The 19070-nt window shown below is 41.1% G+C and overlaps 1 protein-coding gene and 1 long non-coding RNA gene across 3 annotated transcripts in view; one reads left to right on the top strand and one right to left on the bottom strand.

Moving 5' to 3' along the window:
- The window catches only part of LOC139754524 (uncharacterized), an 83997-nt gene that overhangs the window by 42406 nt on the left and 22521 nt on the right, over positions 1 to 19070 (top strand). For both annotated transcript variants that reach the window (XR_011713897.1, XR_011713898.1), the window contains exon 4: positions 787 to 961. This is a non-coding gene — a long non-coding RNA (uncharacterized lncRNA). The remainder of the gene's footprint in view (positions 1 to 786; positions 962 to 19070) is intronic.
- Positions 88 to 18475, bottom strand: LOC139754521 (cytochrome P450 2J4-like). Its single transcript, XM_071671828.1, has 11 exons — positions 18388 to 18475; positions 13353 to 13463; positions 12833 to 12956; positions 12182 to 12315; positions 8060 to 8229; positions 7549 to 7779; positions 5414 to 5525; positions 4629 to 4809; positions 3515 to 3639; positions 1940 to 2080; positions 88 to 872 (listed from the first exon to the last, which is right to left on the bottom strand). Exons 2-11 carry the CDS (start codon positions 13459 to 13461, stop codon positions 670 to 672), a joined length of 1530 nt encoding a protein of 509 aa, XP_071527929.1. The 5' UTR covers positions 13462 to 13463; positions 18388 to 18475; the 3' UTR covers positions 88 to 669.

Here is a 19070-nt window from a genome sequence, read left to right as displayed (position 1 = left end):
CGTGTGATAGTACACTGCACACTACAGACTATATCTTCATTTTCATTCAGGGTCGGGGATTCATAAATCAGGTAATTTCCCTCGAGGAAAGTCTTTCAGTGCTTTATTTTAGGTAATTCATTACATGTGCTAATTCGTGGGTACCTGTAGTGCGCGAAGAATGAAGACAATGAACTCTTTTGGCGCAATATTTTTTTTTTTTTTCTTGTAGACAGAAAGATATTTTGTCCACCCTCTGAGGACATAGACCATCTTTTCGTGTTTAACCATTTTTTTTGTTCAGCGTTAGAAACCTCACAATATATCTCCTTTTAGTTTTTTTTTTTTAAGAGCTTTATTGATGTGAAAATTATCAATTTTCTTCGGGAAATACATTTTTTCAGGAAAGCCTCAGTTTGTCACATATATTTTCTTTTTTATATACTAAATAGGATTATCGGGTCTTGATATTACCTTAGTGTTTAGAATAATTACCAATATTTTTTTTTTCCAATTTGCATTAATTTTTCAAACTGCTGGTCTTAAGGAGCATAATTTTGATAATTCAAGTCATTATTTAAGTTTAAAAAAACATCATATGTTACATTCCAACTATAAAGCTATGCGCTTTTTGGCCTGAAAGTTTTTTTTTTTTTTTTTTTTTACAGTACTTGAAGTTCTTTTTCAAACCTAAGAGCAGTGGCAGGAGGGACTTAATGGGCTCCCCCTGGGGATAGCTTTGGCAATGTAGACTGGGGTCTGGTTGAAGATAGGGCTGGTCACAGGCAACTCTTCCTCTTCCACCAGCGTGAAGAAGAACCGATGCAAGATGCACGTCAAGATCAGGAATAGCTCCTGGCGAGCCAAGGATTCCCCAGCACATCGCCGCTTCCCTGCAAAAACAGTCACACGACTTACCGAAACTGCTGCATGATGCTCGACTCGTCAAATGATTGGACGTTCTTCACCTAGTATACTACAGGTATGTCTGTCTCGAGTCTCATTGGTTTACAGAAGTATAATGTAACTAATATATATATATATATATATATATATATATATATATATATATATATATATATATATATATATACAATGTTGTATTCTTGCGAGGCGTGGGCTATGGATAGAGTTGTGCGCAGGAGGATGGATGTGCTGGAAATGAGATGTTTGAGGACAGTGTGTGGTGTGAGGTGGTTTGATCGAGTAAGTAACGTAAGGGTAAGAGAGATGTGTGGAAATAAAAAGAGCGTGGTTGAGAGAGCAGAAGAGGGTGTTTTGAAATGGTTTGGGCACATGGAGAGAATGAGTGAGGAAAGATTGACCAAGAGGATATATGTGTCGGAGGTGGAGGGAACGAGGAGAAGTAGGAGACCAAATTGGAGGTGGAAAGATGGAGTGAAAAAGATTTTGTGTGATCGGGGCCTGAACATGCAGGAGGGTGAAAGGAGGGCAAGGAATAGAGTGAATTGGATCGATGTGGTATACCGGGGTTGACGTGCTGTCAGTGGGTTGAATCAGGGCATGTGAAGCGTCTGGGGTAAACCATGGAAAGCTGTGTAGGTATGTATATTTGCGTGTGTGGACGTATGTATATACATGTGTATGGGGGTGGGTTGGGCCATTTCTTTCGTCTGTTTCCTTGCGCTACCTCGCAAACGCGGGTGACAGCGACAAAGAAAAAAAAAAAGAAAATATATAATATATATATATATATATATATATATATATATATATATATATATATATATATATATTTATATATATGATTTCCGGTTTTCGCCTGCTTGGGGTTACACTGCGAAAGAAATCTTTTTGGCGAGGCTGTACCTCCAGGAGCAACGTACCGTCAAAGAACTTATTACTCTAAAGGATCCTACAGTTCCCTGGTACTGGAAGCAGCCTTGTGCTACACCCTTGTATATGGCCCTTGGCCATGCAACCAGGCAGCCTTACTTACCGGCTCCGTAGGGCAAGAAGGCTTCGTTTTTCCTGTAGCTTCCGTCTTCGTTGAGGAAGTTCTCGGGGTCGAACTCCTGCGGGTTCCTCCACAGTTCAGGATCACGCATGGCATCGCTCAGGTTCGGCAGGAGCACCGTCCCTGTAACGTTAGTATAGGAAGTGTTGTAACCCATTAAGGGCATCTGATATGTCAGAGCACTGTACCTATATTGGTACAGGAAACAGATACCCATTTGGGGATTCAAAAAATCAATCTATTTTTCATCTTAGCACCAGAACCGAATAGAAATATCACATATTGATGGCGTATTACATTTCTTCAACCGAATATGTGTGTGTGTGTGTGTGTATATATATATATATATATATATATATATTTTTTTTTTTTTTTTTTATACTTTGTCGCTGTCTCCCGCGTTTGCGAGGTAGCGCAAGGAAACAGACGAAAGAAATGGCCCAACCCCCCCCATACACATGTACATACACACGTCCACACACACAAATATACATACCTACACAGCTTTCCATGGTTTACCCCAGACGCTTCACATGCCCCGACTCAATCCACTGACAGCACGTCAACCCCTGTATACCACATCGCTCCAATTCACTCTATTCCTTGCCCTCCTTTCACCCTCCTGCATGTTCAGGCCCCGATCACACAAAATCTTTTTCACTCCATCTTTCCACCTCCAATTTGGTCTCCCTCTTCTCCTCGTTCCCTCCACCTCCGACACATATATCCTCTTGGTCAATCTTTCCTCACTCATTCTCTCCATGTGCCCAAACCATTTTAAAACACCCTCTTCTGCTCTCTCAACCACGCTCTTTTTATTTCCACACATATATATATATATATATATATATATATATATATATATATATATATATATATATATATATATATATATATACTGTATATATATATATATATATATATATATATATATATATATATATATATATATATATATATATATTTATTTATTTATTTATCTATTATGCTTTGTCGCTGTCTCCCGCGTTTGCGAGGTAGCGCAAGGAAACAGACGAAAGAAATGGCCCAACCCACCCCTATACACATGTATATACATACACGTCCACACACGCAAATATACATACCTATACATCTCAATGTACACATATATATATACACACACAGACACATACCTATATACCCATGCACACAATTCACACTGTCTGCCTTTATTCATTCCCATCGCCACCTCGCCACACATGGAATACCATCCCCCTCCCCCCTCATGTGTGCAAGGTAGCGCTAGGAAAGACAACAAAGGCCCCATTCGTTCACACTCAGTCTCTAGCTGTCATGCAGTAATGCCCGAAACCACAGCTCCCTTTCCACATCCAGGCCCCACACAACTTTCCATGGTTTACCCCAGACGCTTCACATGCCCTGATTCAATCCACTGACAGCACGTCAACCCCGGTATACCGCATCGATCCAATTCACTCTATTCCTTGCCCGCCTTTCACCCTCCTGTATGTTCAGGCCCCGATCACTCAAAATCGTGATGTGTGTTCCGGTGCGCGAGTACGAAAACAATTTTACCTTTTGGTATATAGTAGCCTGCCATGATGCAGTCCTGGATGGTGGCGTGAGGCAGGGCGAACAATACGAGGTTTAACTTCCTCTGGACCTCGTGGATCGTGGCCATGGTGTACGGCAGCGCTTCGCTGCGCCAAGAGACCAGGGAAGGTGGTCAGATTTGACCTGAGTATATCCGCAGGCAATACTAAACTTATGGGAGAAGTTAGGAATATTTAGGGATTGTGAAAAATGAAAAAGATACCTAAACAGGCTCAAGCTCTGGTCAGGTACATAGTTAATGAAATTCCGCCCCGGCTAAATGTAAACTGATGAAGATGAAAAGATGTGAAATTGGGCAAGGTAATGACTCTCTCGCACGAGATAAATTACGAGGATTTGATTGTAAAAAAAAAAAAAGAAAAAAAAAGGAAGCATGGAGACTGCTAGTGTCGAACCTGTCACCAGGACACCACTTAAGGAGACATATTTGCCAGTGAAGGTCCAAAAACGGGCAATGAAAATTTCCTGCATGAAGGAAGCTAAGCTTGTGAAGAGGATAGCAGTCATAGAATGAAACATTGGAAGGAAGAATTTAAGAGGAGCTACGTAGTACAATTTTCAGTGTTCAAATTACATTCAGTGCTTTTTTTTTTTTAAGATAGGTATGAACCAGTCATCTCTAGAATTCCCCTTACTGGCCTCTGTACCTTGTACAGACTAATAATTGAAGCTATTTTCTCTTTTGTCAAGTCCTTTTGTTTCCTCCTTTTGGCTAGACAGCATGAAAACCTTTGGCAGTAGGGGTTTTAAGAAGACAAGAGAGGTGTAGTACAATCTAGAAAATCAATAAAGAGAATTCTTTTTAGTTGTATAATGGTGTAAAAGGTTTAATTGAATTAGCTTTGCTCAATGGCCATATAACCTATGAACGTTATGATTACTGCGTAATGTCGCTTCATGTTACTCTGGTACATGCAAGTTGGAAATTTCTTTAACAGTAACAAAAATTAATGAATATGATTTTACGTAAGAGATACATCACATACTATTCTCAAGAAACACCGAATAGCCTTCCCTTGCCCACCTCTTACTGATTTACGTAATATCATGATCCCTCATTTTGCCCATCACTCACTCATCCATATCAAAGAGGCTTGGCAGTTTGTCTCTGCCCACCACTTGGTCTAACTCCTGCTGAAGTCGCTGCTGGATCTTTGGATGCTTGGCTAGCAGGTAGATCGCCATTGTCAGAGTGCTGGAGGTAGTTTCCATGCCCGCCACGAACATCTCCGTCAGCACGGCTACAAGGTTGTCCACTGGTGAAACAGTAGTATCATGTTAACGTTTTAAAGAATTAGTAATGTATATTGAAGTGATATATAACGTATTACAACCGTTACTCAGGAAAGGACTGTGAGTAACAATTGATCTTAGCCAAACACAAGCCTAGCCACATTTGAAACGCTGAACGGTTCAAGTGCGTAAAAATTCCGTTTAACCAGAAAGTTGCCCCTCTTGTTTCTGAGAGAACTTGGTGTGACTTTGTAGTAGCAACACAAGATAAAGCACATCGAGATGAACAAATGAATAAGTTCAGGACCTTTTATTAAATCAAGATTTTCCCATAACGTGGTAAATCTTAATAAAACTTTCATCTTTAATATCATACAATTGAAAATCATAATGACTGTTTTAGAGGACTGCTTTTCTGATTTTTTTCCTACGAGAAACTGTGAAAAAACAGGAAGATAGGTGTACTTCAAGAGGACATCTCTGAAACTGCTGCTTGTTTACAAGCCAGGTAACTAGTAACGAATTGAAACACAAGACATTGGTCAAAGTCGACAAGTATTGAGGATAATGTCAAATATAGAACATGGATTATAAAAATGACACACTGAACCAGTGTGTAAGACTTACTGTGGACAACAGAAGACTCGTCTTTACTGTTATGAATTTCTCGTAAGTACATGGCTGCCAAGGATGCGTTGTTGCACAAATCCTCACTTTCCGATAACTCACGAAGTTCAGTCTGGTGGCGAGAGTGTTTTAGTAGCATAACATTCAAGGATATTAAACTAACGTTTCCACAATCATGGTAACTTTCAATGATACTACATGTACTTGAGAACTTTTTTTTATTACCAGTTTGAGCTGTGTGGGGAGGAGGGTTTTACGCTCGTGAGGACCCTGCTCGCGTGTGTGTGTGTGTGTGTGTGTGTTTGTGTTTACACAAGTACGTGCTAAAATATAAAGAATAGCATAGTATAATTTCACGTAGGTTTGCGTTTGGTAAATACCCAAACTAATCTTGGCTATTTTAGCCGAGAGGAATAAAAAAAAAATGTTTATGTCTCTCATATGTGTATAAGCATATATTTTGTGTGTAAGGGTAAATACAGTAGCACCGTTGGAATTTATTCAACGATCATGTCCATGTAGAACTTACAGTGCTGTTTTGCTGATTGCTAGTTTCTACTGCTGTCAAAGTTAATTGATTTCAATTTTTTATTAACATAAGTTTCCACTCGAGAGCTCAGTACCTATGATTCAAAAGTGTAGGGGAAAGAGAAACCAGCATAAAACCTTGGGGTTATGAAGTATATATATAAACACAAAATCGCGATGAACTAGTTACATTATATATATATACTGTGTAGGTCCCTTTTAAAAGATGAATTATTCCATTCATAGTCATCGTCAAAAATACACAGTGGCCCCTAGAACACGAATTCTCCGCAGTGATAAACTACATTTTCTGTGGATGTAATTAGTAAAGTAACGCGCCAAAAGATGGTGCCGTGTAAGTGGCTTTCGACGGCACATTTTGAAACAATGACGGTATGATCCAGTTACGCTTCTTCTTCCTTTGTTTGTGTTTTTGTGGTCACCTCTGTGGAGGTTTGACACATTGACGTAGTGTCAATGTGTTAGGTTTGAGATGTTACCACTTGATACTGGTGTACCAGCTGGAGATGTGTGATGGACTGCCAACCTGCTAGGGACCTTATAGATAGGAAGAGGAACGTTCTCTTATGGGCAGCCACTCGTGCGAGCATCCAGCAAATCGTGTCACTTGAGTACAAGATGATACAATACGAGTCGCTCTCAGTATTTCGTCGCCGTGAATAGGTCAGATTTTACTTCGTTTTAAGGGACTGAAAGTGTTAGAATGATTATAAGAATAATTTGGTTATTATAATTGTGTTTGTTTATCGTTAACTGAAGGGGGAGGAGGGGTGCGGCTGCTCCCGTTCCCACTGGGTACGCCTCTGCCTCGAAACTCCCTGGCGACGGGCTTGCATATATTGACAACTGTTTCTTCCCGTGTGGCTATGATTGGAGAGGTAGTTGCACGAGGGATTATTTTGATGTATGCCATGAGGGACAAAGCTGTTGATGCCCCAAGAGTGACTGACTAACCAGAAACGTGAGTCACCTTCGGAAAATTGAAGGCTAGCCAATGAGGGAGCCTAGTGGGTCTAGCCGCCTGACGGGTTTAGTATACGATTAGTTGGGTTACATCTTAAACTGTGTGGCTGTTTTGGTATTGAGTCAATAGCACATTGGCAGCCAAAGTAAAAGCAAAATCGGACCTAAGATTTACTGATATTATTTTTTTCTGTGTTAGAGCTTAGGCCATTGTGGTGTAGTTTGTTTTTCGTGGATAAGGGTGTCATGAAAGCATAATGTCTCGACTGACTGCTGCACTAAACGCCCTCATGATAGTTTTTCATTGCAAGCAACGGACACGGAAGTTTTTAACATAACGGCATTATGGTTAGGTTAGGTTTGGTTAAGTTGAGTTGGGGTAGCAAAAACATTTTAGCATTTTACGTTGCGTTATCGAAACTTTAACGCCTTGATGAGCTAAGTTCGGCTGTTAATTTGGAAAATTACAATTTCGTAACAAGCTATGCTAAGTAGCGTAAAATATAAAAGATAGGTACAACCTCTTGTTTTTATAACGCAGTAGTCTAATAAGACGTAACTTGCACCCATCCAGATCCGACTCTCCTGTGAATAGACTAGGATAAGCATTATAGCTCACTAACCTTGACGAAAGCAAGGACGCTGCGCGTAGTGTCGGTCGTCCGTCCAAGAACCGGCAAATTGGGGAGTGCCTTCAGGAAGCCAGGGATGAAGTACAGAGGGTTAAGCAGGTTGAGGTCTGCCCGTGACTGGAAGGTTTGAAGGAGCTTGTGGAGTTTGACGTGGTGGTAAGGGTAGCGCTTCCCCATCACCATCCACCATAGGACGTTCACCACCGTCCGGTTGAAGGTGTTCTGCAAAAGGTGAGGGTGAGGAACGTGGGATTACACCTTCCTCCTGATGCAGAAAACGAAGCATGCAATTAAAGGACGTTTACGAAAGTTGAAGGATGCATTTTATTTAAAGGCCTAGCTGTCGAAGGTTTTCTTTGAGAGTGTGGTCTTTGACGTGGTATGAATTGTTTACGAATGATATCACTCCGATTATACGTACATTATTTGATTGGTGGGGGGTGGGGTGGAGTATCGCCAGGGTTTTGACTTTTTCCTAGTTTTCCCTGAGCTCCGTACTCACCTTCATAGCAATGGGTCGACCTTCCTCTTTGGCGAAGTACTCCAGCAACTCCATGATCTCTTGCATCATGATGGGCTCGTAAGTGGATTTTCCGAAGCCTAGGTTACGCAGGTGATGCAGCACGAAGCGTCGCTGGTCCTGCCAGGCACGTCCCCACGACCCGACCACACCTGCGCTGAGAGATGCTGCCGCATGTAGTAACCCGTGTCCAATCTAACTGGTGGGCTGAGCTGTGATGCGGCCAGTGTGTGTGTGTGGTGTGTGTGTGTGTGTGTCCAGCAAAGAGAGGAATTGTTAAGGTTTACGCTAAGGAGGGAAACGTATAATTTTAGCTTTATATGTTATGTGTAATGTAGTATGTATGATTACCTAGACTGATAACAATATGTGGTTGTACAGGGGGAGGAGTAGTTCCTCGTCTTTGATATGGGTAAAGTGAAATCGACAACCGGAAGAAGAAAAGAGTGAAGACAGCGTTGTAGACAGACGAAATAAACATAAATGATAGAGAACTCGTTGAGTTTTTATGCAGATGATATTCGTGCCTGATCATTCTTTACACGTATACGAATTCAGTTATTCGTGGTACACTGCTTGGGAAGACACAGAGTACTTTTGCATCATATAACTGCATCATATAAACTAAAGAAGGATCCAAGGAGTAGCTACTTACATTAGAAAGTATTTTTGACTAGGACATAAGATTTGGTACAGGGCACCCCAGCTAGCGTAAAGGGATAATGATAATGGTAATGCGGAGGAGGAGGATAGTCAGCGTGCGTGTGATAAGAGGCTATTACTTAAATAGGTAAAGAAATGAGGGGAGGTTTTTTAGGGATATTACTGAAAATTACAGCTGCGAAGATAATATGGGCTAAGGGAGAAAAATGGAACATGGAAAAAGGGAAAGATATTATGGGGAAAGGGAGAAAAGTGACACACACAAAAAAAAATGTAGGAGTAGACTTGAATACCGTGAATGATTCGTTATCGTTATCGTTCGAGTTTACGATATCTCCGTACCCCGTCACGGATTACCGGAGGGAAATGCCATTACTCCATTTTCATATCCTTGACCCACCCGTAGAGTACGCTTTTTATCGAACAAATGGCGGCGTTAGAGTAGAGACGCTTACATAAAAGGCGTACTTCCTGCCCCAAGAGTTCATTCTATCTTTATGAGACTCCTGCAGCGCTCAGGAAGCCGGCCACATCCACTGGTAGTGATTTTATGTATGCTGTGTTGGGGGGGAGAGTGCTCGGCTACGGAGTAGGAAGTGTTCGGTGTCGTCTTTATGGTAGCTGCACCGTGAGCGTGAAAGATATTGAAGCGATGTTTGTAGTGTGTGTTGTAGGGATGCGTAATGTCGAAATCGGAAACGTGACTCATGCTTGTCTGGGGAGTGTTATTTCTCATGGTCGTATGTCTGGTGGGTTGGAAGGAATTTACTTAAGACTGGGTGTTGCAGGTCGGTTATTTGGTGTTCGAGAGGTTATTCCAGCAAGCATGACTCTTGTTAGGGGTGAGGGGATAACTGTGAGTAGAGGTTACTGAAATATGAGGTAGGGGTGAGCTTTATATTATAACTTTGGAGTTGGTGGTGAGTTATATTGAATGGTATGGTTGGAAGGGATCTTGAATAGCGTTCATGTGTAGGTTGGATTGGACATGGAGGAACTCTATTTATCTGCCGTTGTGTTGAGTGTCTTTGATAGGCAGCGAGTGATTGTTCTGTGAGTGCTGTGTTAGCAGGTTTGTCATATTTATGTTTGAGAGGATGGAAAGACCATGCAGATGAGGCGTAGTTTACCAAGGGTGGAGGGACTGAATTGTTTGTAGAGAGTGTTGAAGGATTCCTTTCTTATCCAAATCAGGTGCCAATCAGTGTCCTGAGCACATTTAATTTGTGCGTTGCTTCTATGTTGATGTTATTGTCTGTTTTCATCGGACATCAGACAGTGCTTGGCCTAGAAAGAGTAGTGTTGTACGGCGGGAACCAAGTGTGAAATCGGGAATTAATAAACTTCGTTAAGTACTGGCACCTGATGAGGTGGGTTGTCTCCACGAAACATGTCGTGCCTCATGTATAAGTAAAAATCACATGTTTGATAATTATCCGATTGTATTAACTATTGAAGTGCGATTTCACCTTCATATATCTATCTCTGTATGTATGTATGTATCTATCTATATCTATCTATCTATCTATCTATCTATCTATCTATCTATATATATATATATATATATATATATATATATATATATATATATATATATATAGACCAGACGAAGAAAAGGCCACATCCGCTCGCGTCCATTCTGTCTTGTCATGTGTACTGCACCGAAACCTTACCTCCCCTGCCCCACGATCCTTCTGGGCAGACCTCCTGCTGCTGACACAGGAAGGAGGTCACATTCCTCGGGTGGGTCCATGCTTCAAGGAAAGCGATTATTTCCCAGTACTTTTATCTTCGTGAGGTGAGTGTGGCGTTATCTGAGGAGTGGCGAGAGTACGTTCTATTCAGTATAGACGTTGTTGCATTGCCTTAATCCATGAAGGGTTTGTGTCACATGTTGAGTCCATGAGCAGAATGCAGACGAGTAAAACTTGTAGTTCACACAGTAATAATAATAATAGTAATAATAATGATAATGATAATAATAATAATGAAAACTATGCGGGTGAATTTGAACAAAATGAACGGTACGAGTTCTGTCCTCTCGCTCGGTAGGGTTGGTAAGGGTGACTGGAATCGCATTGCTTGATGATTTTGGTTGCTCTCCGCTACTATTGTGATAACCATGAAAATGTAACGTAAATACGTTTCACTGTACCCATGTGAAAAACAGTATATATATTCAACATAGAATAATTGCTTCACGCACACCTGTTGCCTTAGACGAATGTACCACGAGGTGAGCATATACCATACAGTATATGTATGTTTTATATATTTTGTGACTTATAATTATGTGATGCAATTGTTGCATGCCTTGTATCTTGAAACAAAACATGACATTTTTTCTTTTTTTCGTGATCGAAACAGATGCACCCATCCTGTTTCGAAAAACGTCATATGAAGTCTTCAGTTTTTACTAAAGGCGCATGTGAGACATGGCTCTAACGGTCGCTATGTGCGTATTCTCAGGCATAGAGTTTGTTACTGTTTACACTGTCACTTTGTGTCTCGGAAACTGGCAAGAGCGGATATCGTGTATTCTATTTCATAATGGTTTTATTAATATTACACCATGGTAACGTTGTAGGATATGAATAATAAAATGATTGTCCAACGTTGCTTACCGTACAGTAATAAGATATGTTCATATCTCCAGTCAAGAGTACGAATCACAGATAAGATTAGGTTTTGTCAACATTAGATGTTTAGTGCTGCAGAGACTCATCAGCCGCAAGTGTCTGGCAGCTATGCACGACATGTCTGCTACCCTAATCATTTGTTCCAATTAGTTTATTTCCATTTCATTCATAATAAGCGTGGCTACCGTATGCAACATTTGCTTTTAGGATTCACGTATGCGTGGTTACCGTATGCAACATTTGGTTTGAGGATTCTCCAACACTCTAGCAGGATTTTTTGTTTTTTTTCATGCAAAAAGATAAGATTACGCTAAGTGGCCGATATGCCGCCGTGATAAGTATGCACTTGTTATTTTTTTTTAACCGTTTACGCCCTAACAGTGTTCTTAGTGTGTGATCATTCATGTATGGTCTGTTTATGATTCATCGTCTCCACCGTCATACCCCGTATACGCGGCTCATTGATCTTCGACGCTGCGCTGTACGCTGGAGCAGGGTTTTATTATGGACTCTTTCGAAGCGGGTTCTTCGATGAGACTGTACTCCTTTCTGTCCACTGATGATGATACAGCTTCGCCGGAGGTGACCTCTTCCCTCGCAGTGTACCCTCTTATAGGCGGATCTTTTCGTTCGTTTTTTTGTTACCATGTTTCCCTACTACCCCAGACGGCGGCCATAACACTGAGGGAGGCATGTTTTACCCGTATTTTCAGCATTGGTCACTGTAACACAAAAAAAGAACAGAGGGAACATTGGAAAAAGATGCTTATAAGTATATCATTACCATCCTTCATCAACTGACCAATGTTTGTGACGTCTCTTCCTTCACTCAGCAGGACGTTCCTTGTGGTGCTGAATAACATCTCGGGTCTGCCTGCAGACACCTTTTGAGAGAAGACCTCCTTCAGCATGGGTAACCCACTCACCAACACCAGCCTGAGGGTATATATATATATATAGTAAGGTGGAACTGTCATGTCCAGGTGGATGAGTACTGCCAAGTTTCGCGGTTAAGGGGACTTGATGTAACATTCATATCTCGTAAACGGTACAACTCATATATATATATATATATATATATATATATATATATATATATATATATATATATATATATATATATATATATTCCTGTGAATCCACGGGGAAAATGAAGCACGATAAGTTCCCAAGTGCACTTTCGTGTGATAATTACATCATCAGGGGAGACACGGAATATAAGTCAGTTGATATACAACTGACTGTTATATTTCTCTCTTGTGTCTCCCCTGATGATGTGATTATTACACGAAAGTGCACTTGGGAACTTACCGTGTTTCATTTTCCCCATGGACTCATAGGAATATCTTGATCACGCGTAAAATTGTGATCCTTTCCAATATATATACATAAAACCACCCGTTAAAAATTCCGTACTGGAAGTACATATTTAAAGTACAGATGAATTTCATACCTAGTGCCGAATATGCCAAAGCTTGCCATGTTGCCATAGGTCTTCTTGAGATCCATTAAGATCTGCCTTGTTGGGCCACCACGCATGGTCAGTAAGGAGCCCACAATCGGTAATATTGGCAAACCTGGACAGAGAATCTTGTGTCACTGAACATTCTCTCTCTCTCTCTCTCTCTCTCTCTCTCTCTCTCTCTCTCTCTCTCTCTCTCTCTCTCTCTCTCTCTCTCTCTCTCTCTCTCTCTCTCTCTATCAGCGCAAGGGGGGAGGATGCTGTTTCATGTGGTGGGGTGGTGACGAGAATGAATGAAGGCAGCAAGTATGGAAATGTACATGTGTATATATGTATGCTCTGTGTATGTATATGTATGTAAATGTGCGTGTATGGCCGTTTATGTATATACAAGTGTATGTGGGTGGGTTGGGCCATTCCTAGTCTGTTTTCTTGCGCTCCTCGCTGACGCGGGAGATGGCGATTAAGTATTATATATATAATATATATATATATATAATGGATTATTTACCTGGAGGGAAGTTCCTGGGTCGACCACTAGGCAAGAGAATTAACAGAAGCACAAGAATGAGCAGGATAATGCCTGCCAGATGTAGCGCCTCGCTCACCGAAATCAACATGTCTAGGAAAGGAAAAAAAAAAAATTCCCAAAATTAGATAACGAAAGGTTTAATGGTGTTCTGTGGTTTTTACTTTTTGTTCAGTATATATATATATATATATATATATATATATATATATATATATATATATATATATATATTTTTTTTTTTTTTTTTTTATACTTTGTCGCTGTCTCCCGCGTTTGCGAGGTAGCGCAAGGAAACAGACGAAAGAAATGGCCCAACCCCCCCCCATACACATGTACATACACACGTCCACACACGCAAATATACATACCTACACAGCTTTCCATGGTTTACCCCAGACGCTTCACATGCCCCGACTCAATCCACTGACAGCACGTCAACCCCTGTATACCACATCGCTCCAATTCACTCTATTCCTTGCCCTCCTTTCACCCTCCTGCATGTTCAGGCCCCGATCACACAAAATCTTTTTCACTCCATCTTTCCACCTCCAATTTGGTCTCCCTCTTCTCCTCGTTCCCTCCACCTCCGACACATATATCCTCTTGGTCAATCTTTCCTCACTCATTCTCTCCATGTGCCCAAACCATTTCAAAACACCCTCTTCTGCTCTCTCAACCACGCTCTTTTTATTTCCACACATCTCTCTTACCCTTACGTTACTTACTCGATCAAACCACCTCACACCACACATTTTCCTCAAACATCTCATTTCCAGCACGTCCATCCTCCTGCGCACAACTCTATCCATAGCCCACGCCTCGCAACCATACAACATTGTTGGAACCACTATTCCTTCAAACATACCCATTTTTGCTTTCCGAGATAATGTTCTCGACTTCCACACATTTTTCAAGGCTCCCAAAATTTTCGCCCCCTCCCCCACCCTATGATCCACTTCCGCTTCCATGGTTCCATCCGCTGACAGATCCACTCCCAGATATCTAAAACACTTCACTTCCTCCAGTTTTTCTCCATTCAAACTCACCTCCCAATTGACTTGACCCTCAACCCTACTGTACCTAATAACCTTGCTCTTATTCACATTTACTCTTAACTTTCTTCTTCCACACACTTTACCAAACTCAGTCACCAGCTTCTGCAGTTTCTCACATGAATCAGCCACCAGCGCTGTATCATCAGCGAACAACAACTGACTCACTTCCCAAGCTCTCTCATCCCCAACTGACTTCATACTTGCCCCTCTTTCCAGGACTCTTGCATTTACCTCCCTAACAACCCCATCCATAAACAAATTAAACAACCATGGAGACATCACACACCCCTGCCGCAAACCTACATTCACTGAGAACCAATCACTTTCCTCTCTTCCTACACGTACACATGCCTTACATCCTCGATAAAAACTTTTCACTGCTTCTAACAACTTGCCTCCCACACCATATATTCTTAATACCTTCCACAGAGCATCTCTATCAACTCTATCATATGCCTTCTCCAGATCCATAAATGCTACATACAAATCCATTTGCTTTTCTAAGTATTTCTCACATACATTCTTCAAAGCAAACACCTGATCCACACATCCTCTACCACTTCTGAAACCGCACTGCTCTTCCCCAATCTGATGCTCTGTACATGCCTTCACCCTCTCAATCAATACCCTCCCATATAATTTACCAGGAATACTCAACAAACTTATACCTCTGTAATTTGAGCACTCACTCTTATCCCCTTTGCCTTTGTACAATGGCACTATGCACGCATTCCGCCAATCCTCAGGCACCTCACCATGAGTCATACATACATTAAATAACCTTACCAACCAGTCAACAATACAGTCACCCCCTTTTTTAATAAATTCCACTGCAATACCATCCAAACCTGCTGCCTTGCCAGCTTTCATCTTCCGCAAAGCTTTTACTACCTCTTCTCTGTTTACCAAATCATTTTCCCTAACCCTCTCACTTTGCACACCACCTCGACCAAAACACCCTATATCTGCCACTCTGTCATCAGACACATTCAACAAACCTTCAAAATACTCATTCCATCTCCTTCTCACATCACCACTACTTGTTATCACCTCCCCATTTACGCCCTTCACTGAAGTTCCCATTTGCTCCCTTGTCTTACGCACCCTATTTACCTCCTTCCAGAACATCTTTTTATTCTCCCTAAAATTTACTGATAGTCTCTCACCCCAACTCTCATTTGCCCTTTTTTTCACCTCTTGCACCTTTCTCTTGACCTCCTGTCTCTTTCTTTTATACTTCTCCCACTCAATTGTATATATATATATATACTCACAAAAATACATTTGTTTATGGCATTATGGCGGCCAAAGTTAGGCGTTGGAACAGTTGTCCAACCGACAGCCGACGTCACTGGGATGGGACAGGTACATATAGCCTCCACAACATTCATACACACCCTCATCCCATGCCCAGTGTGTTGAAATGAAACACGGACTTTGACACATGATAAGAGCGCTCCTTATCCCCCCCCCCCCTTTCACTCTGCTCATTCCTCTGATTCCCCCCAGCTGGGAGTAATCTTCATTACGCACTCTACCATACATAAAATGCTTCCGTTGCTACCGATTCCCCAGTCATTTATTTTCACCACCTCGTTCATTCCTTCCTTGCTTCCCCCTACCCCTCTGCTCCTTCAGGCTTTACAGTGTATCTTCTCGACTACGCTTTCATTTGCCGTATGTTATAAGCCATATTGTTTGTCTTCATAGCATGACCATGTTATATTAATGACAAGACTATCATTTGCTGTTCTACGTAGCGTGACCATTGTAGACTTTCATCCATATACCTTTCTAATGACTTTTTTTTTTCTTTTTTACACCACATACCATTTTCACATCTTCATTAAGCCTGTCCAAAATCCAGCTATCCAAGGGAAGTTATCCATCTCCGCTCCACTTGTTTCCAGCCTCGACCCATAAACACACTGCGCTGTAATTTTTCCCCATTCATCTGAGGTTTCAGTGCAACCGTAGTGTTCCTCCCTTGCACGACTCCACTTTCAGTTGAGCTTTTCCTGTAGTAACCTTCCTAAACTTCACTTCCAAATAATCAAACTTGTCTGCAATAACGTTTCTTCTCTATGAAAACCGACGCAAATTACAGTCTTACCTTCATGCCTTAATCATACTAGCTCACCATTCTATCTAGGTTTCCCCTTTATATGGCTAGGATTAGTGTTGTCAGTCCAATAACCGTGTATTATACAGACAAAAATAAACCTCCATAACTCACTGTATGCATATGTAAGTAGGAGAGATGGTCAACGGACATTATTGGATACATATTAATTGTTAGGCGTGTAAAAGAGAGGTTTTTGATGTAAATATGGAGGCGAGGGTAAAAGAGAGGTTTTTGATGAAAATTGTGGAGGCAAGGGTAAAAAAGAGGTTTTTGATGTAAATGTGGAGGCGAGGGTGAAGATTTGTAGAGGTTTTCGGAAGAGGAAACATTGTCGGTGAGAAGAGAGTGGTGAGAGTAAGTGAGCTTAGCAAAGAGACTTGTCCGAAGAATTACCAGGAGAGATTGAATGTAGAATAGCAAAATGTGAAAGTAAATGAAGCAAGGTGAGTGGGTGATGAATGGGAGATATCTAGGGAAGCAGTGCTGACATGCAAGAGATGCATGTGGCATGCGAAAGGTGGAAGATCGGCGGACTAGAAAGGGTAGTGAGCGGTGGGATGGAGAAGTAAAGTTGCTGATGAAACAGGAGAGAGACGCTATCAGGTGGTACATACAGGGAAGAAATGCATATAATTGGGGGATGTGTAAGAGAAAGCGGCAGGAGATAAAGAGGAAGTTGCTGGGGTTGAAAAAGAGGGCGAGATACAGAACGATATGGTATACAGGGGTCAGCGTCTTATCAGTGGACTGAACCAGGACATATGAAGCGTCCGTGATAAACCATGACAAGTTCTGTGGGGCGTGATTGGATAAGGAGCTCTGTTTTCGGTGTATTATACATGACAGCTAGAGAATGGATGTGAGAGGATGAGGCCTTTCTTCCTCTTCCTGGCATTGCCTCGTTATCGCTGGAAACGGCGATCAAATAAAAACTTGCTGTATCTCATTGTTACTGCTTAAAGTATTAATTTTATGACTGAAAGTACGGTGTTCAGTTTTGTGTAATGAATTGGATAAGCAATTAACGGAATTTGAAGACGAAGAAATATTATATAATGGGGGAAAACGTGTCCCAGGGAAAAATAATTTCATATTCATGTTAGTGAAATATGTCATTAATGTATTCCTTTGTGTAACTGTTGATATCATTTACACGCCTTTATACTAAAACTTGGAAGGAAGGATAACTAAGATCGCGTTTTGTTGCGTCATTTTGTTTTTATACCACTTTGCGCTTGTCAACCTAACTGGGTTGTTATTGCCTGTAAAACCAGGGTTATCTTTAGAAATGGGTTGTATTTGTTTAAGCGTAGAATTACCCGGTTGTTTGGTATTCGGGTAGATGGCGTCCTAAGAAAACCAAAGTATTTGAAATACGAAATTTTGATTTACTGATAAAACAGCTGTTTGCTGGATGGTGTTAATGACATACTGCGTCTTTTATTTTTATAGATTAAGTTTGTTAATGATTACAGAATATGTATCAGACGTAGAACAAAGCTAGAAAGGTATACCTTATGTGTACTGGAGCCAACCGCTACGAGAAGCACCTGATTTTGCTTAAAAATGCAGCGTGTAAATGAAACATTTATTATAGCAAGAACGGCCGGACGAGAGGACACGAACCCCTGGTTTAAACAGGGAGGCGGTGGCCAGACACCACAGGCGAGATGGGGAATACTACCCAGTAAAAGAGATGTGGGGGTGAGAAATGCACATGCTTGCCGAGTCGTCAGAATATATTATTATTTTTTTAGGATTCCGCATGATTCATACTCATTGGTAGCAAGTGTGAATAGAATCTTAGAACTGTTTCATTAAAATATACGCTTACCTCTTGCACCGGCCTTTCCTTATAAACGTAAGAATTCCGGAACTGTACCACCGTTCCTCGATCTAGTCCACCTTATACTGATTACAAGCTTACGTATACGGTGCGTAAAGCGACCTGTACCCTGAATTATCACCAAGTTCAAAGGTAAGCGATAAATTCGTCCAAATATAGAAGAATGTTCTTTTTAATATTATGTACGTATATTATTTATTCGAATTCGTTTACATGTCCCTGGTTCGTATCTCTTGTTCTGGTTCTGTGGGATATTTGTAAGCTTTCAATGTACCAGTTAATGATACCATTCCACAAGACACTTCCTTATGATATCGGTTATTTTCCATATTGCCACAAACTTCAGTGGCGTTTGTAAAGAAAGGAGACTTCGTCTTTTTTTTATTTTTTTATTTTTTTTTCAATCGAGTTGCTTGATTTGGTGAACGCTTATTGCTGTTTTTGTTCGTGGCGATGCTGGTCAGTATTCGTTATCTAAGCTGATATTGAGCACTTACGACGAATTTTGCAAAATCGTTTCAGATCGCCTTCGTACACTTTACCAAATTTGTTTTGACATCTGCCGCTACTTAACATTACCTGCCTGCGAAAGGTTGAGTGTATTTTATGCTGCTTGACCTTGGTTAAGAAAATTTTCGTGTAATACCCTTTAGTCTCGGGCCGCAACCGGG

The sequence above is a fragment of the Panulirus ornatus genome, chromosome 17, assembly GCF_036320965.1.
Source record: "Panulirus ornatus isolate Po-2019 chromosome 17, ASM3632096v1, whole genome shotgun sequence".
Classification (NCBI taxonomy): domain Eukaryota; kingdom Metazoa; phylum Arthropoda; class Malacostraca; order Decapoda; family Palinuridae; genus Panulirus; species Panulirus ornatus.
This window is presented reverse-complemented; position numbering and strand designations above follow the sequence as displayed.

Excerpts from the sequence above, each read along its gene's own strand:
- LOC139754521 (XM_071671828.1), bottom strand. The coding sequence starts at position 13,461 with ATGTTGATTTCGGTGAGCGAGGCGCTACATCTGGCAGGCATTATCCTG. Across the intron at positions 7,780-8,059 it reads GTCGACCCATTGCTATGAAG|AACACCTTCAACCGGACGGT; the intron begins GTGAGTACGGAG and ends CACCTTTTGCAG. Across the intron at positions 5,526-7,548 it reads GCGTCCTTGCTTTCGTCAAG|ACTGAACTTCGTGAGTTATC; the intron begins GTTAGTGAGCTA and ends TCTCGCCACCAG.